The 19,421-nt window shown below is 37.5% G+C and overlaps 4 protein-coding genes across 5 annotated transcripts; 2 read left to right on the forward strand and 2 right to left on the reverse strand.

Annotated features, from left to right (window-relative positions):
• Positions 1 to 376: 376 nt before the first annotated feature.
• On the forward strand, positions 377 to 1,887 carry LOC110711708 (ubiquitin-like protein pmt3/smt3). The gene is made up of 3 exons (XM_021890125.1): positions 377 to 599; positions 688 to 843; positions 970 to 1,887. Exons 1-3 carry the CDS (start codon positions 516 to 518, stop codon positions 1,039 to 1,041), a joined length of 312 nt encoding a protein of 103 aa, XP_021745817.1. The 5' UTR covers positions 377 to 515; the 3' UTR covers positions 1,042 to 1,887.
• A 289-nt stretch (positions 1,888 to 2,176) lies between these two features.
• LOC110711707 (PLASMODESMATA CALLOSE-BINDING PROTEIN 3-like) lies at positions 2,177 to 6,034 on the reverse strand. Its single transcript, XM_021890124.1, has 3 exons — positions 4,972 to 6,034; positions 4,842 to 4,875; positions 2,177 to 2,788 (listed from the first exon to the last, which is right to left on the reverse strand). Exons 1-3 carry the CDS (start codon positions 5,327 to 5,329, stop codon positions 2,536 to 2,538), a joined length of 645 nt encoding a protein of 214 aa, XP_021745816.1. The 5' UTR covers positions 5,330 to 6,034; the 3' UTR covers positions 2,177 to 2,535.
• Positions 5,629 to 9,648, forward strand: LOC110711599 (PKS-NRPS hybrid synthetase CHGG_01239-like). Its single transcript, XM_021890003.1, has 5 exons — positions 5,629 to 5,691; positions 6,875 to 8,165; positions 8,256 to 8,876; positions 8,951 to 9,237; positions 9,607 to 9,648. The coding sequence occupies exons 1-5, from the start codon at positions 5,629 to 5,631 to the stop codon at positions 9,646 to 9,648; spliced, it is 2,304 nt and encodes a 767-aa protein (XP_021745695.1).
• A 2,729-nt stretch (positions 9,649 to 12,377) lies between these two features.
• On the reverse strand, positions 12,378 to 18,792 carry LOC110711478 (ubiquitin carboxyl-terminal hydrolase 2-like). 2 transcript variants are annotated; one of them, XM_021889863.1, is made up of 4 exons: positions 18,729 to 18,792; positions 18,595 to 18,632; positions 15,137 to 18,072; positions 12,378 to 13,029 (listed from the first exon to the last, which is right to left on the reverse strand). In XM_021889863.1, the coding sequence occupies exons 3-4, from the start codon at positions 18,064 to 18,066 to the stop codon at positions 12,780 to 12,782; spliced, it is 3,180 nt and encodes a 1,059-aa protein (XP_021745555.1). In that variant the 5' UTR covers positions 18,067 to 18,072; positions 18,595 to 18,632; positions 18,729 to 18,792; the 3' UTR covers positions 12,378 to 12,779. The 2 variants fall into 2 exon arrangements, with proteins under 2 accessions (XP_021745555.1, XP_021745554.1); XM_021889862.1 differs by having other exon boundaries at positions 18,595 to 18,729.
• Positions 18,793 to 19,421: the final 629 nt, after the last annotated feature.

The raw sequence follows: 19,421 nt of genomic DNA on the forward strand, positions 1-19,421 counted from the left end.
AAAGTGAAATTGAATTAGGAATTAAGATTGTAGAGAATGCATAGGATAAATGTGGAATGAGATATTATTATTAGGTGGTGATGATATCACTCATCAGTGGTGAGGTCGTAGGTAGGGAAGGTTGTAAACATGATTAGAATGAGTTAATATTAATAACTAACCCAAATTATCATACTAATCCGTAGTAGTATCTCAAAACTACAGTAATATGAAATGATAAGTACGTGGAGTGAGAGTTAGCGTGTATAAAAAGATAATGTGCAACTACAGTTTTACTAAGTCTAGTAGTAGTCCATATGATATCAAACTGATCCATCCATCTATGACATGTATTTATTCTTACTTGTTTTGTGTGTGGAGTGGAGTGTGTACTTGTATGCCTTTCCAGGCTTAGTAATATTCTCAGCTCCATGCCTTTTCTTCTTCTATTCTACTTATTACTTGCTCTCTCTATCTCTCTTTCTCTCTCACCAAATAAAATAAGCAACAAAGCCTGATCTCAATTGGGGGAACAAATGGAGCAACAGCAACAACGACATGAGCAAGAACAAGAACAAGAGCTCGACCCCAACTTTATGTATCTCAAGTTTGTCAATCAGGTACTATTTTTTTTTTACTACAGCTATTTGGTTTTCATATTAAATTTGGGGGCATCTGCATCCAATCCCTCTACTCGTATAAATTCAGAATGAAAAGGCAACTTATATAAAGGTGCTTCGGAAATCAAAGATAACCAAGGCATTTAACAAGTACTACCAAGTTAACAACATACAACATGGCACCGCTCGCTTCCTTTTCAATGGCAATCGCATTCTTCCTACCTGCGATGCCACTCCCTCTGATGTACTCTTCCTTCCTACTCTTTCTTTCTCTCTTTGTTATGTACTACGACTATGTCTTTACATCAATATTTTACTACGGAGTACTTGCATTGCTATGATCATAACTAAGCCTTCTACACTCATACAGTTGGATATTCATGATGGAGATCAAATTGACGTTGTTCGCGAGGTTAATGGAGGTGCTCCATCCATATCCTAAACCATACATCAACTTCAATTCTACTGCTGCTTTTACTTTATCTTGTTCATTAGTCACAGTACGGTGTATAAGATTATCCTTAATTAAATACTCCGTATTAATTAGTAGCTATCCTTAGGATTTTAAGGCTGTTCATTAATTGGGGACCTGGAGCTACGTATTACTCCAACCTTTAATATTTTATTATTTATGCTTAAACACCAAACTCATCACTGCCCTTTACTAAACTACTGTAATTCACAATCATCAATTGTTTGTGCTTCCATTGCCTTTTTATTTACATTCCTGCTTCATAATCTTTACCCTGTCATGTGCTATTATGCTTTACTCTGATCTATCGTATACGGGAGTACAACAATACGATCAACTTAATTTTGCATTTGCTTTGCTTATCAATTTACTCCAACATCTCATAAATAAGTACTTGTATAGTTGTATATGACTTCATTTTGAAATTGATCCTTATTACCATCGAAGGACATTTTGACGCGAATATTTCAATAAATATCAAACCAACAAACATATGGGAAGACTGATGAGCAGTGGCGGACCCAGGATTGGGTCACAATCGATTGGTGGGTCACAATCGATTAGGCGAAGAGAACAGTGGCTGCCTATGCGAGAAGCCACGAAGAGGACGGAGTCCACGACCACCGACGTCCGACCACCAGGCGATTAGGCGAAGAGAACAGTGGCTGCCTGGCTGGGACGAAGCGAAGAGGCGAACTGAAGAATGGAGATGAGGCGAAGTCGCGAAGAGAAGAAGGCTAGGGCTTGAAGTCTTGAACTGAATTCGTGTTTGGTTTTTTTGGGGAAAACTGATTTTAATTTTTTTTTTTTTTTTTTTATTAAAATAACTTAAATTTTTTTTTTGGGCCTGGTGAGTCACTTGACCCACCAGGTCTAAGCCCAAGTCCGCCACTGCTGATGAGTTGGTAGTCTTGGTACTATACTACTATCTTATTTAGTTATCACCTAACTCAGACTTCTATAGATAAGAGTGCGACTTTAATTTGTTTTGCAATATCTACAACCAACTCAAATTCATCAAAGGATTTTTTACTTGAATATTAAACTAAAACAGGGGAGGAGTTGGAACTATTTAAGATAAAGTGATTAAAATTTGAATTATAGATGAATGGAACAGCCTAATCAATTAGCATATATAGCAGTAAAATCTTCTCAAAACTAGCCAACAATTTCAGTAAATGAATACGAACTAATTAAGACCCTGAAGTAGTCTCAATCTGAACGGAATTGTCAATCACTCACTGATGTAGTAGCTTTAACTCCTACAACTCCCAAATTAAGGAAATGAAGTGCGTTTAAAAAGATAAAAATTACTACAATCAAGTTCATTCATTAATTTCTAATGCAGGTTATGCTCCTCCAAGCTTCGAACAAAATTGTGGTGAGCCTTCTAAGGATTAACAAAAAAGAAAAAAAAATAAATGTGAATCACACCTCTTTTACTCTCCTTCCCTTCTATCCTCTTCAATAGATGGCAAGTGAAAGCAGTAGTACGATGAGTAGTGTCTCCAAAAGAGGTGATGAAGACTTAATGGGGGCTTTTGATTCATTGGTAGTAGAAATTGGAGGTCCCATATAGTTGGGATTCAGACCTGTTCCAGCACCACCATTAAAGGTCGTGGGAGACATCGTGGTGGGGGAGAAGGGTGTTGCTGTTCCATAGGGGTTTGATGTTGGTGTGGCTCCTGTCGTATTAGATGTTATGCTTCCTGCAGTGCTGCAAAAATTGGTCCTATGTTAATTAATATAGGTGTGTGGTGTGTAATGTTAAAGTAGCTACAATGGCATGCATACAAGCATGAGTAAAACTAGCAGGAGATAGAATACTCATTGATTCAACAAAGATACTGTCTACTGATTAAAAAAACACTTGCAGAAGTATTGCTTGCTCCTAAGTTCCTTCAGTTGAAGTCGAGATTCTACAAGAATACATGTAATACCATTCAACAGAGATTGATCAAGCTCAAGCATAATTCAATAAACCAGAAGAAAAAGAAAAAAAAAAAGGGAGTCTTGATCAAATCAGTCATACTAATTAGGTTCCCTCCTTCCAAGTTAGCAATTACCGGATTACAGCACATATATTTTGTTAGAAATGATGAGGGTACAAGGTGATACACTAGTTTATTAGAACTAGAAATGCAATTCCTACAAATATAATTCCTTTAGTAGAAGAGGGAAAATGCACATAGAAAGCAGGGTTGATCTAATTAAGTTATTAGTACTAGTAGTACAGTGCTCCATAAAATAGGGGTGGAAATTGTTAATGTAGAACCTTGTTAGTTGGCGACCATTATTCCAAGGACATGCACAAAAGATGCTCAAAATTGAGAAATTCAATAGAAAATGGGCAAGTGGGATGAATAAAACAATAGTACTCCGTAGAAGTAAAATGAAGTGTAGGGTCAAGCAAAGCTCAACTTTTGATGGTAATAAAACACAAAAACTGGAAAATGGTTGTGATGGATGAGATGGGGATGTAGTTGTACAGAAATGGAGTGGAGTATACAGAAAAAGTAAAAAAGGTAGCCACTTCGTTTTTTATTTATTCGCATCATCAAGTAATGCACGGAGTTTTAGAAGAGTAAAGTAATATTGTGAGTGGATGAATAATTTATTATAGTAAAAGTTAGATGAAGACCATAAAAGAGAAAAAATATGAGGGAGAGTAAATATTTTTATTTTATAAGTGGAGATCATAAAGGAAAGAAAAATGATAAAATAATTTAAATGAGGTTTAAAGTAAGAAAGAGAAATGATAAAATATAGTAAAAAGTTACTAAATAAGAAAGTGATGCATTTAAAAAAAAACACTCGTAAAAGAAAAGTGATTCATAAAAGAAAAGTGATGCATATAAAAAAAACAGAGAGTAAAAAAAGAATCTGAAATTTTGGATGAACAACACGGCACGGTAACATTTACAGGGATGCACTTTACAAGTATGTAATGTGTCCCTTTTATAAAACCACTTGTGGAAATTAAATTAATACATAATGGTGAACTAACCCTGATCAAACTATATACGGAGTATGTTCACATTACTTCTGGCTCACTTGGACTACCTTATATATTTGAAATAAATGTTCCTTAGAATTTTTCTCATTTACTTGATCGTAGTAATAATTTTTCCCATTAAAAAAAGAAGAAAATTATCAACATGCTTTCTTTCAAGTGAATGAACACTTAAGAAAGCATTTAAGAAGGCATGGGGAAGTAGGACAGAGACAGTACTACGTATATTGTTGACAAGGTCACGGGTAGAAGGAGTGACAGGGCTCAATAGCATACCATTGCATATACCAATAGCAAGGAGAAGGAGGCCATGTAATTTAAAAACTAGTAACATCTGACCCCACTACATACTACTGTATGTAGGTTGGAATATAGTTGAATCCATCAATGCGATGACTGACTTATGTTTGAGCTTTAATTTGAATATTTGGCTTCTTCCTACAGAGACAGAGTACATGCTACCATTACTATTACTATTACTATTACTATTACCATGCATACTAGAGTAGTAAGTAATTTGGAATTTGTTGGTTCAATACTCCTATTATTGGTTATAGAGCATATAGTGGAGAGACTAGTGTAGTATATGCACTATGTAATTTAATTAATTGGGAAATAAGTTACTCGATCTTGATGATCAAAAGCATAAAATTGGCATAATATAAAATTTCCGACGAGGATGGAATAGTGTGAAAGGAAAGCCAAGAATAAAGAAGCAGCAAATTTAGTAATAAAAAAAAGGGAATAGTAGAGGTACCTTGGAGAAGAAGGGTAAACACAAGATCCATAACCTGATTCCCAAGTAGTGAATGAAAAAGATTAAAAAAACAGGAATAACAATAAGTGTATATAATAATGGAAGAAAAGAAAGGAAGAGAGAAACGAACTAGGATCGGTCTTGGCAAGGGTGGCAGTGGCGGAGAATTGACAAGAAGTGGCGGCCATATGATTACGCTGGTAGAAGCTGTTGAAGGCGTAGGAGGCGTGAGCCTGAAGAGTGTTGGGGAGGAAACAGAGGCCAGACTGTTGAATGGGTCCACAATCAGCACCAGCAGCACAGGCGTAGTCAAGTGCTGACTGCAATGCATCGTCGTCGGCACCGCTGCGAGCAACGCACCAGACACCATCAGCCACCTTAACCATCATCACTAACACCACCAGTCCTAGTCCTAGTCCTCGTCCTCGTCCTCGTCCTCGTCCTCGTCCTCGTCGAGGTCGTTGTTTTACTTGTCTGTCCATCTCCATATCATTAATCGATTGATTAATTAATGCTTCTTAGTTAACCATATGACTACTCCACCTTTACTATCTCTCTCTGTTTGTGAAGAGCAGTAACACAGCTGAACGATACAAACACGCAGAGAGATAGAGAGAAAAAGAGAGAGAGAGAGAGAATGGAGGGTTCCGGAACAAGACTCAGAGATGAAAAAAGCCTAGTAAAGTAAAGGAAGGAGTAAATCAACAAGCTAACAATGCTGGGCTCCACTTCTACTTCCGTCTTGGCTTGGCTTGGCTTGGCTTGGCTTGGCTAAAGAATGTAAAGAATGCCAATAAATAGTGGAGTGTCTGACTCTGAGTGTGTCCTATCATATGGTCTATGGTCAAATGTAAACAGGAGGAGAGGAGAGGAGAGAGCGTGGTATATGAGTCTCAGCTGACACAACCATCACATTTCAAATCACTTTCATAAATTTGCAAAGATTTACATGTACATATACTTCAATTCTCACATGCTATCCTTTTTCACCCCCTTTCTCACTCATTATTACTCCTTCCGTCTTTTATTTTTTACAACAATTTTTTTTTTCTGAATCGCTATTCATCGTTCGTAAATTACTGGGTGACGTTCACATTTTTAATTGAAATTACTTTTTTGCCCTTGTGGGTATTTTACCTATTTAAAGGTCCACCATGGGTAAATTTAGTTACCGACAACATAAAAACATTACCGAGCCCACCACTTGTGTTAAAAAAATCCCGGTTCCACCATTGTACGGTAATCCCGAGGAATTTAAAAATCCCGGGACATAAAAGAAAAGTGTACGGAGTGGTGTCTTACGATGGACGCATCAACGTTCACACGCCGGAGGATTCGACGGAAGAATATGTAAGTATTTCGGAATTTTTTTTTTTTGTAAATGGACATCCGCCTTTTATTTCCGGAAACATGGGGGAGATCCGCCCAAAATTTCCGGATGTCCCCTCATTACATCTGGAAATTTCATCCGGATGGGTACATCCGCCTGAAATTTCCGGATGTATGTGGGGACATCCGGAAATTTTGGGCGGATCTCCCCCAGAATTCCGGAAAAATTAGGCGGATGTCCCTTTTTTTTTTCTTCTTCTTACGTAATTGTTATTATTATTATTATTATTATTATTATTATTATTATTATTATTATTATTATGGTTATTAATATTAGTTTTGTTAATTTTGTAAATTTTTGTTATGATTATGATTATTATTAATATTATTACTACTATTATTATTACTATTGTTGTTATTATTATTATATTAGTTATTATATGTTATTGTTACGTAGTTATTGTTGTTATTATTATTAGTATTATTATTGTTATTGTTATTATCATTAGTATTATTATTGTTATTATTATTATTATTATTATTATTACTACTATTAATACTATTAATACTATTAATATTATTATTGTTATTATTGTTATTTTTATTATTATTATGATTATTTGTATTATTATTGTTATTATTATTGTTAAATTTAAAATACTAATCCTTGCGTGTTTTATTTGTTTGTGTTGTTATTTTGATAGGATTCGGAGGTTGAAGACGACGGTGACGTTGTGAATTACAGTGCACATTTTGTGACAGACACGGTTTTTCTAACGTTTGACGAAGCATTTACATGGGCGGATGCTGTTGCAATAAATCTGGGATTTATTTTAGTGAAATCGTCTTTCAACAAACAGAGGGATGGTCGACCAGTTCGATATTTAAGATGTGACCGGGGACGCAGGAGTAAGCCGAGAGATCTTGAGAACGCAATTCGGAAGGACACCAAAACCAAGGGCATTGGTTGTCCTTTCTACATCAAGATATGTTACGAGTTCGTCACCAATACTTGGTTTATCCGGGCGAAAGATGATGTAACTGGGACCCACAACCATCCAATGATTGCGTATCCAGAGGGTCATCGTAAAATTAGTGGGTTGAGCCCGAATGCGAAGCAGGTTGTGCGTGACATGACGAAGTCTAAGGTTGCACCGCGTAACATCATGGCGACTATTGCGGAGCAATTTCCTGATGATCATCCAAACATCAGACACATCTACAACTGCCGGAATGACTTCAGAGAGGAGATGTCTGATGGGAGAGGAGTTGTTCAGCAATTTCTACATTTGGCGAGACAGAGTCAGTATGTTTACTGGGTCATGTCCGATGATGAAGGCGTTTTACAGCACGCCTTTATGGCGCATCCAGTCATGGTAGACATCCTACGGACGTACCCCTATGTGATCGGTATGGATTCCACTTACAAGACTAACCGATACGGGATGCCGTTCTTTGAGATAGTTAGCGTGACACCGACAAACCAGAATTTTCTCGTCGCTTACGTGTTCATGCGCAACGAGAGCACAGCAAGCTATCGATGGGTTTTGCAGAGGTTGAGAGACGTGATTGGGTATAATAAGGAGCCGTCGGTTTTCTTGACAGACCGTGAGCTTGGACTATGTGCTGCATTGAGGGAAGTGTTTCTAGGAACCTCGCACTTACTTTGTCTATGGCACATTAACAAAGATGTGGAGGCTCGGGTCACTGCTATGTTCAAAAGCAAGAAAATCGGTGCGTCTTTCAAAAACGGAAAATGGAAACGTATCATGGACGCTGCAACCGAGGAAGATTATGAGGCCGCTGTAGAAAACATGAAGGATAAGTGGGCAAGTTTTCCAGCAGTGATACAATATGTAGAGAACACATGGCTTTGTCATAAAACGAAGTTTGTGACATTTTGGACAAACCAAGTTCTACATTATGGCAACACCAGCACTTGCAGAGTTGAGAGCCAACATTCGGCCGTGAAGATGTGGTTTGATTCCTCGACAGGTTTGGTGTTTGCTTATTGTACTTCATGTATGTACTTTTAAATAGGAATTTCAGTTACAAATCATAACTGTTTTTCTTTGTAATGTGCAGGTTCTTTGGATACTGTATGGGCTCTAGTTCATAGCCACATTGGTAATCAAATCATCGCAATTCGTAATGGTTTGGAGGCTTCTAGGTCAAAGATAGGTCAAAAGTACCGACAGTTGCCACTGTCACGTATAAACGGGAAGGTGTCTCAGCATTGTTTGAAGGTTCTCGATGAGGAGATAAGGAGGATGAGGGAGCTGAGTTATCAAGTGCACGAACAATGTGGATGTGCAATGCGTGTGACCCACGAGTTGCCCTGTGCATGCCAGATACATGATTCGCTAGCTGCTGGGACAGGATTGTACATAAGGCAAATTCACCCGTTTTGGAGGACCTTGGTTATTGGTTCTGGAGAGCACGGGACGGTTCCTGACAATGACTCGACCGAGGATGCCGCACATTTTCGTTCTCTGATGGAGGAGGTGTTTGATAGTGATCCTGCTGTTCTTCGAAACGTGTCTCGCATCATTGAAGAGGAGCTGCATCCGGATCATTCCGATCTCAGAGAGCCTGCTGTAAACCACCGGGTTCGTGGTCGACCAAGACACAATGATACAAGACGTGATCGTTCTTATTTTGAACATGTAAACCGCCAATACACTGTACGCGGCGCACGACAAACAGGTACGATTGAGTGTTGTGTTTTTCACATAAATCAGCGTTCACTAAACTATTAACTGAAACCTACATTTGTGCAGGAGATGTAAACGACATTAGCCAAAGCCGTTATCGACACATGCTTCCAGGGCCGATGTTGCCTTACATCACAGGATGGAAGGATGTCATTGGCGATGGGAACTGTGGGTTTCGTTGTGTGGCCGAGTTCTTCTTCGGTTATCGAGCCCTATATGAGAGGATTTATGGGCTTGGAAGACTTGAGATCAATGTGCAGCGTATTCGATGGGACGGTGGGGCGGTTGATTCCCGTCATTGGATGGTTGCAATACAAGATTTATTTCCTATTGCGACTTGGTTCAACGCAGCGGTTATTATTCTTGGTGTAGGCCAAACACCAACTTGCTACTACCCATGCCTCACGATATTGCCTCACGAAATTTCAGGCGGAAACCCCACTTCCGCCTGGAATTTCCGGAAGTTCCCCTGGACTTCCGGAATTTCTGGGCAGAAGTCCAGTTTCCAGATTTTTTTTTTTCAAAATTCAAAAATTTAATACAAAAACAAAAAACTCACCGGCTCGCCGCCGCTAACGCCGCCGCCACGACCACCAAACGTCAGCCTAATTCTCCGTCGGTCTGCCATTGTCGGATTCAATGTTTGATTGCAAGATTTCAGATTTTTTTTGGTTTTTTTTTTTAAAAAAAAAATTGCTGATTTTTTTTTTCCAAAACTTCAGATTTTTTGGAAGGTTTTACAGAGAGAAAGTGTCAAAGAGTGAATTTGTGAGATGGGAAATGTCTCGTAAAGCCCTAACTTACTTTAGCGAGTATTTATATACGGAGGGCAATTTAGGAAATTCATGTAAAAAATGTGAACGTCACCTAGTAAAATGCGAACGACGTTTAACAACCCCCTTTTTTTTAAGCCATCCCTTTAATTTTACCTCATTTTATTTTTGGACATAAAGAACCACATTAACTCTCACAGCCACCTTATAAACCCACTTTTTTTTTTCTTTTTTTTTTTTGAAACTAAGCTGCGAATTTCATTAAAAAAGATCAATTTCCGCCAAAGTGATCAAGGTTTGGGGAAAGGATCTAACGATACGAACTCATTACACCATCTAGCATCCCAACATGCAACATTATGAGATAGAGTGTTACCTACACGCTTGACATGAGATAAATAAAAAACACTAAAACAGGAAGCAAGACTACGAATATCATCATAAATCAAGTAAATAGGAGAGAAGCCCATAGCCCTTGTTTTAATAGCTCGTACCACATTCTCAGCGTCACATTCAAGAGGCACCTTTGCATAGCCAAGCCTTCTCGCAACAAGAAGCCCATACCTGCAGGCAGCAGCTTCTGCTTCTTCAACACCCCAGCCTGCACACTTCTTTCGGACAGCAGCAGCCAGTAGAGACCCCTGCTCATACCCTGAATACCACCCCAAGGCCGGTTGCAGCTCCAATGTGTGCATCGCTATTAATCTTCACCATCCCAGCATCCGGACATTGCCACGAACCTGCTGACCCAATAGCCCCACTAGCAGCTCTACTAAACACTTTAGCAGCATACTCATTGCTCTCCTTCACATCATTTTTATCAATTCTAACCGACTACTTTCTCTTTTATCATTTTTTTTCAACCAAAAATTAATAAAGCAGTGTAAAATTCTTCTTTGTGGCAAAAAATATAAAGGATGGAGGGAGTAATTAACTAAGAGTTTGTTTAGTTCTCCTTATTTTGCTTATCTAATATGATCTAGTTTGATCAAACTTTGACCTTATGGATACGATAATCTATTAGGAAAAATTATATCAAGTGTAATCTTGTTAGATTCATAATAATGTGTACTTTATTAATATGTAATTTTCATAATTTTTTTCATTACAAAATCAAAGATGAGTAGCAATAAAAACTGCACATAAAGCGATAACCTGATCTGAATTTATTTTTTCTGAAATAAGTAAAAACAAGTTAAACTAAACAAGGCCTAATTACTCACCAGTCACCGCACTTATTTTTATTACTACTTACTCCGTAAGAAAACTTCTTTTCTCCATGTATATCTGTCATGATAAATTCTCTCTTACTTTCTTTATAGGTCACACAATCCTCATTTTTTATTTTTAGTTTGTCTTTTTATTGAAAATTAAAAATAGAAAACCACAAAAAGTGATTTGTACATTTTTGTTGTCAATTTTCAAAATAATAATGTTTCTACAAGTTTGACTAAATTTTCTATTCTTTTTTTTTTTTAAATGAAATAATTTTCATAATTAAAAAAACAAAATACTAAGAACCACAATAATGCCAAACGAATCCTTAATTTTTCACCATTTTAAAAATTTGTGTCATTTGCTTATGCCACAAGTAATTTGAAACATATGGAGTATTTGTAAGGTATATCAATGTTGTTACATGTAAAATCAACATGTACACCCTCTATGTAGAGGAAATGATTTTGACAAATAAATAAACAAATAAACATGGATTCCCTCTGTTTAGAGGGAATGATAAAAGTAATTAAGTGTCATCCATAACTGATCAGATCCATCACCCGCTTCTCATCCATTTAAATCGGATTTTCATCCATTTAAAGCAGGTGAAGCGAATTAGCAAATATCCATTTAGTATTGTCATCCTTACTTATAATACAAGTAGATAATAATAAGCATAAAACATTTTCTTTGTTTGTTAGGGGTTCCAAACAACTATGTTGAGAAATGATGGGTAAATAGAAAGGGGCGTGGGGCCAAAATTCTGAAACACATAAAAATGTAGAATTATCATGACCTCTTTAAATTACACATGTAGTTAAAACACGACCTGTTTTAGTTAGCACAAGTAGCAATAAAGTATTATCTGCTGCTGTTTTAAAATTTAAATAAATGGCCCGAGGCTTGGCAAGTGCATCCGTACTTTAGTGGCAAATTGGCAATGCTTCTTTTTCTTTCTAGCACCACTAAAACTATTGGACATTATGATGAAAGAGCATTACTTACATCCCAACCTTTTGATGGGGAGCAATATCATCATGCAAGTATTCATTTATAAAAGGGCTACCTTCTTTCTTTAATCGACTACACATTGTATTACTCCGTAGAAGAGTTAACTCTCTAGTCTCAAGGTTAAAAGGTTTAAACCTCCGTTAACCATGTGATTCATTGATAGGGTTCTACTTTGGACATAAGTAATTTTTTACCATCCGTCAATATTTTAGTACTTGGCACCTTCTCCTAATAAAAAAAAAAAAAAACCCTAATTTAGGTTCACAGAACCTACTCATTTTAGGTCCGACAATCAATTTAAAATCCATACTAAATTTCTAAAGCTTGCTAAATACCTTTACATCCCCAAATTTAATCTTGAATTATAAATTCATTACAAGGGGAGCAGTGAAAACGATATTGCTGTGTGGCACTATGCACAACAGTTGACCACCACTGCACGGGTTTGGAATCCACAACACCACCATCCATATTATCGATGCATGAAAACATCCACAAAAAAGTAGTGACTAATAAAAAAATATCAAATCACAATTTGTATCTGTAAATTTTGAATATCGCAAATTTGTAATAAACAGACTATTTTTCAGTAATTGTGTATGATCGTGTGACTTCAAAGTGGCTTGATAAACCCACATCACTCCACAGTCCATCAACTAAACACCCACCCCCCCCCCCCCAAATTTAAAATAATAATTAAATAAAAAAAATCCACCAAAATATATTTGGAAAAAAATGAGTAGTTTGGGTATGGGGGCATTTTAGAAGTAGTTTCAATCTTGTTCACTTTCTTATCCTTTTCCTTTCTTCCCTCTCTGAGTACAGGGATCACTACCCCCCTGAGAAACAAAATGGAGCAGTGATATTTAACCAAAAAAAAAAGGGTACCTTCATCAAGGCTTAGCTTTCTCATAAAACAGAATGTAAGCCTCACAACGGAGGACCTCCTCCAAGGTTGTTTCACGAATATACGAATCACTGGCATGATACCATACAGAATGTCCTCGTCTATTTTCTTCTTCTGACCTTCCTCTTCGCCTGTCACCTCCTCTGACATAGGCCACATAATGGCCTCCTCTCATTGATCCAGAATGCTCCACCACTCCAATCAAGCAATAAATGCAATTGTCTCTCCCTGTGGACCTGCAAGTTTGTTCAAGCAACAGATCTTAATATATATATATATATATATAGTCATTACTAAACCACACTCATAATAAAGCTATAGCATGATACAGAATGCATGCATATTGCAATAAAAACAGCTAGAGTCAATCAATCCAGCAGAATTTACACACACAAACTGAAATTTCACTCTCTCTACATTCTTATGGTTCACCCCACCCCCCTTTTCTTGTCTTAAATTGGGAAACTCCATTATTATGAACTTGCATGACTGTCTAGTCAACACAAAAACCCAAAAAAAAAAAGGAAAAAAAAGCTGGTACCTCAAATTCAAGCATGCTCATGAGGAGTGCTACATAGCCTCACTTGTATCAAAAATTTGGTCATAATCACCTTAACCTGGCTTATCCAGATTCAAGTCGTTGTCTAATCTACATAGGGAAGACATGTTATTCTAGTCCTTCTGTAAGTTAATCACATAGCCAACATCAAGCTTTATATCAGCTCAGTATCAATCTCAGAGTACATGGAAGGTCTAGATAATTGTGCCCTACATAAAGAACTAATACAAAGACCAATTCTCTCTCTCTCTCTCATAAAAGCAAGTAGCTTAAATGATAGCAACTAACAAGTAGCTATCATTTAAGCAAGGGCAGTAAAAGCAAGTAGCTTAAATGGTAGCAACTAACACAAGTGCACCAAGAGAATGCATGCATATCATGCTTAAGGATCCATTCTTTCACCAATACTCAAAATTAAGAAACCTAAGACAAGGGTTTCACTCAATATTCCTAATACTTTAAGAAGCAGTCTCTATTTTAAACTCAAACCATCACAGACAAAGGAAAACTACCCTGTGGATGAATAGCTTTAAAAGGGACTAATAAAAAAGGTATTAGCTCAATAAAAAGTAAAATCTCACATTCCTACTACCTGTAACCTAATAGTGATTCACTTTGATTTTTCTATAAATCTAGGAAACAACTTCATTTGCCTTCCCTGATCTCTTTCTATCTCTCTAAATTCAGTCTTTTTTCTGAATTTTTTTTTTTTTGGGGGGGGGGTGTTGGGGGATTAACTCTCTCAGCTCACCATATCACTGATAGGTGCTGCTACATAAAATGTCTTTATCCTTTCAGGGTCTCTCAGACGGTATCATACATCTCAAATTTACTGCAGTGACAACATTTACACTTTGCGAGTATAATCCGTCATCGACCCAGCAAAGCCAGCACATGCTTAAAATTAAAATCAGGAAAAGAGGACATCTAGACCTCTCAAAATATCTGCGAATGGCACAAATAACAGTTCGCAGCGACTTCTGTAATTCATCCAATGATAATGTTCTGCATTTCTACATTCTTTCAAATGATTAGTTTTTAACTGTATGGATTTTTTTTTTTAAAAAAAAAAAAAAAAAAAAAAAAGGTTCCTCATTGATTCGTCATTTTGCTGATCCTAGAAAAGCTCACTTTGTCACTTTTCTGATCCTAGAAAAGTTTTAAAAGTGCATTCAATACTCAATCAAATGACATTAACTGTGAACTGACACTCCTAGCCCTGAGATTGGTAGCTTATGTTGATGTGCCATTTAACTAATCTTGTCAATCAAATACAATACAGAAACCACTGCTCTCTTCCTTACAGCAAAAGCATATGGTGAATGACAATTTTATCCACCGTCTCCAATTGATTCCTAACGCAATCATTTAGCTATGTGTTTGTCAGATTGCATATTTGACACCACACATTAATACTAAATTCACTGCTACTTTAAAATATCTCCTAAGAGGTTCATTCATCAAAGAAATCTTCAGAAAGAAAGTAGGAAGTTATTGCTTCCACAAACCACAGGAAACAAGACCTTCAAGCTATAGAATAATAGCCATGTCTTAATAATTGGTGTACGTTAGGACTACATACAACTTTATCAGAATTCCATTTGCCTAAAAAGAAAATCAATTGGATGCGCAAGGAGCACACACATACAACAGAAGGTAAATTCAAACAACAAAAATCACATGTATGGGCAAGTAAGCAAATTAAGTGGCAAATGTGCACACAAAAAATGTAAACAACTGCATAAAACAAGAATGAACAATAAAGTATAGTAATAGGCTGGCACCTGCAATCCATATACGGTCCAAGATCAATATATTCCTTAAAGCCAACATGGCCATTCAATTTACTCAAACGGCCACGTGCATCTTGCCCAAATCTTTTCAGATGAATAGTCAAAATAGGAGGAGTCTTGCTGATAAGTATTCGTTTAGTTGCATCTCTCATCACCTTAACACATTTCAAATCAATGTCCTCCTCCTCAACCTCTCCTGATTTATGCTCCTCACTTGGTCCATATGGCCTCTCAACAGGTCTATGGACATCAAACACACTATGGACATCACCAGATTTACCATCTAAATAAGTTTTATCAGACGGCATAGAGCAAACAGACGGATCAGAGGCGTTGAGATGTGCAGTTTCTGGTTCACGTCTACTTTCTTCTTTTTGTGATAAATTTGGACAAGGCCCATTGATTTTCCCATCATCAAGCTTCTTCAAGTTCTCATCTATCTTAATGCTGCCATTGTCATGAGCAGCCAGAGAGACAGCTGAGGAGTCAGAAACATGATGATTCATTGCTAGCATAGTTTCAGAACTCGAACATACATCACTGGACTTGTCTCTTTGGACTGATGCTGTTTTCTGCTGATTCTCCATCATTCTTTGGCGTCCTTCTTTCAGTAATTTTGTACAGTTTTCACAATGCCAAGCATGTTCACCAGACAAAAGTTCAGGCTTTATGAAATGCGCCAAACAAGTCTCCACGGATACTGGTGAATCTGTATCATCAACTTCATCTGGATCAGACTCAGTGCTATTCCCTGCTAGAAATCCATTGGCCAAACCATCACTAACCGGGACACTATTCATTCCCGCCACAACATCTTCGGGCTCATTAAACAAATCACCTAGGCCATCAAATCCAAGACTATCTTCTACATCAACTACAGCTGAAGAAGAGATTTCAGCATCTACCTTCATCTCTTCTTCCCCAAACATGGGACCATCTTCCTTGTAGGTCAGCAACAATATCTCATTGTCCTGTACCTGCACCGGTTGCTCTTCAACCCAATCATTAACTGTAGCCTCCAACTTAAGATGCACATTCTCAGGGTGAACACTGAATTCACCTACAGACTTGGCTGTATCTAGCACCGAGACAACACCATGATTGTCTCCCTCCATTGCAGAAACTTTAGACAAACTAGCTTCAAAACTTGAATCGGCTGTATCGTGAATAGAAAGAGTATCATGGTTCCCATCATGGCTTCCAAGATCTTGAGTAATAGAAAATCCCTCCTTCTCAACAGAATTTGGATCATCTGACAATGACACTGACTCGACATAATCCATCCAACAAAAACTATCAGCTTCTTGAGCATCATCACTTTGGGAAAAGGGTTTATGATAATCCAACCACGGCATGCCATCAGCATCCTGAGCAACACTATGTGGCACTTGAGCACTAGCGTTGTCTGATTTGATGGAGTTACTATCTTGACTCAACAAAGTACTTCTAGGAACCAAGTTACAGGGTTCAACAAAGTCCGCTGATAGAGCACAGCTAGGAGACCCAACATAGAAGCCAGAAGAGGACTCAGTACTGGTTGAAGTATTACAGCCACTAGGAGCAGACCCCATATTATCCTTCAAACCAGAAGAATCCATGCTTGTTGCAGTATTACAATCACCAGGAGCAGACTCTAGATCTTCGTTTTTATTCAGTTGTGGGTGATTCCTTCCACCTCTTTTAGGAGGCAACTTTGTTTTCTTTGCTCGATGAACTGATTGAGCTTTCTTAGACAAAGGTTTCTTCATCGGCACAGAAAGTGACAGGTCCAGGAATGGCTCATACACCACAGATGAGTGCCCACATTCAACACAACACACAGTGCTTGAAGTTTTTCCTCCAAATATGGCATCAACAAATGTAGAATTCACAGGTACAGATCTCCTGTTTCCAGGTGAAGAACCAGCTAATTTTTTTGCATGCAAATCTTCAGAAGACAGCCCATCAAGCAAACAACGCAACAATTCATGACTGTCCTGCTGCTGAAATCCTTTAAACTGAGGAGCTTTCGCACATACACATCCAAACAATGACTTGGGGTTTATTACATTTTTCACACCTGACTCAGGGCTAGATTCAACAAAAAATTTCTTCAAAGCACTCATTAATGGACCTGTGGACCCTTCAGACTTTAGCAAATTATCCCGCAATATTTCCATAGCTAGCAGATTCTGCATGACAGAATTGAAAAAACATGTATTCCCGAGATTAACCAACCCTCTAACTGCATTAAAATCTTTTCCATTCACAACATTGATTGCTTTGCTTTCCCCTTTCACTTCACTGATAACACTACCACTTCCAAACCAAATATCTTCCACATCCACTGAAGGCACTTTTGAAGACTGCTTTTTCAATAATTTGACAATATCAAGGAAAAAATCTTTATGTTCACCAGTGGCCTCCACTTTATCCACAGGGAGAAGTGTGCTGCAAGGAAAACACCACCTCAAATGAGGATTCTCTACTTGGATTACCAATGGATGCCGACTTTGTTTTGCATGCCTAAGCGCATGACTTTGTGGGCTATTTGGTAAGCCAACACCTCCACAGGAAAAATGCCCACATTGTAAGCAGATCCAAGTGGCTTTATTAGCTCTTGAATCAGAAGCACCTTTCTTTTTAACGTGTTTTCCCCTTCCTTTACCAGCCTTTCGGTCATTCACTCCCTCCCGGCAATCTTCGCATCCAGTGGACTCGGCAGCCTCAATTTTCGAAGAAACACTCTCCAAGTCAACAGCCTTCTCAAGATGGACACAAACTGTCCTCTCCTGATGCTGCACAGATCCATCAGCAGCAGCCACGGAATTCTGATCGTCTTCATGAGATATAGCCTTTGGGGATGACGTAGAAACCCGCTTATCCTTCTCCTTCTCCTTATGGGCATTACGAGCCGCCTTCTTTTTAACCTTTTTCCCCATTATATCCTATTAACCACATTAGAGAAAAATACAGGGGTGCACACAATAATCAATGCTCAAAACCAAAGGACTCAAAATAAATCGCAAGTTTGCAAAGAACCCATAGAATAGAGAACCCCGCCCAAGGCCATGGGTTCAAGTGCAAAACCTTCGAGCTAAGCCTGATTAACAGTAGGCTCAGATGGAGAGGCTCAAATCCCAACCCTAAATAAATTTCGGCTAGGTTTGTTGGTTCGATTAGGTTCGAAAAAAGCAACAAATTAACAACTAAATTTAACTCAATTATCAAATTAGGCTGGAAAAATCACATTAAAACCTTTCCATTGTAAGAATATCAACGTAAGTAGAATTCTAGGAACAAAATCGCTGGTTATAAGCTGTCGTAAGTTGAGCAATAATAAGCAATAGTTCAATAATCCACCTGAGAAGAACCCTAAATCCAGTATAATAGCAAGTAAATTAACGATAGGATGAAATTAAACCCTAAATAGTTAATTGATATTCAATGATTGATATAAAAGATGTTACCTGATGACAAGCAGCTTCAAAGGAGAACTCAGAGTACGCTTCAATGGAGGAGAGAGGGGAAGTGCAGCGTATATATTAGTGAAAAGCTCCAAAAAAAAATTAATGAAAACATAAACATGATTAATGTCACTCACCAGATCCATATACTGTAATATCATAGAGTATAAATTAGAGTGTGTATAATTCACCTTGTTTTTTTTTGCTATCTTGAGTGACATTGTGTTTTATTTTCAATTTTTAGGTTTGTGAAAATAGAAAATCAAAAACAAGAAATAAGATTTAGGTATTTTCACTTTTCAATTGTCAGTTTTTAAAATTACTGATTTTAATAAGTTTAACTAACTTTAAAATTCATTATATGACATATATTATATAAGTTAAAAAAAAAAAAAAAAAAAAAAAAACGAACCCTAAACTTATTGCTAGTTCATTGTCTGATTTGACAAAACTTTAGCCTTATACGTAGGGTTGTTCACATTATGTTAACCGCGCAGTTAAGCTTTAACGGTGCGGTTAACCATTAGACTGGCTACTCAAAAAACACAAACTGTAATGGTACGCTTTTTAATAAGTACGTATAGCTACTTCCTTCGTTCATGAAAAATGATTAAGCATATTGGGCGTTCCACTTTATTGGTTATAACATTTCAAATTATTTCTTAGATTAAAATTATTTTTTTTACACAAACAATAGAAACTTAACCATTAAACGATGTCATATAATCTAATATTGTTTCGGGGTTTTCTGATGTCCTGCGGGAGAGTTACAATTCCGAGACTGGAACCGGACGCCTGTACCTGCAAAATAACGGAGACTCCTGAGAGCT

This window comes from Chenopodium quinoa, unplaced genomic scaffold (genome assembly GCF_001683475.1).
Source record: "Chenopodium quinoa cultivar QQ74 unplaced genomic scaffold, ASM168347v1, whole genome shotgun sequence".
Classification (NCBI taxonomy): Eukaryota; Viridiplantae; Streptophyta; class Magnoliopsida; order Caryophyllales; family Amaranthaceae; genus Chenopodium; species Chenopodium quinoa.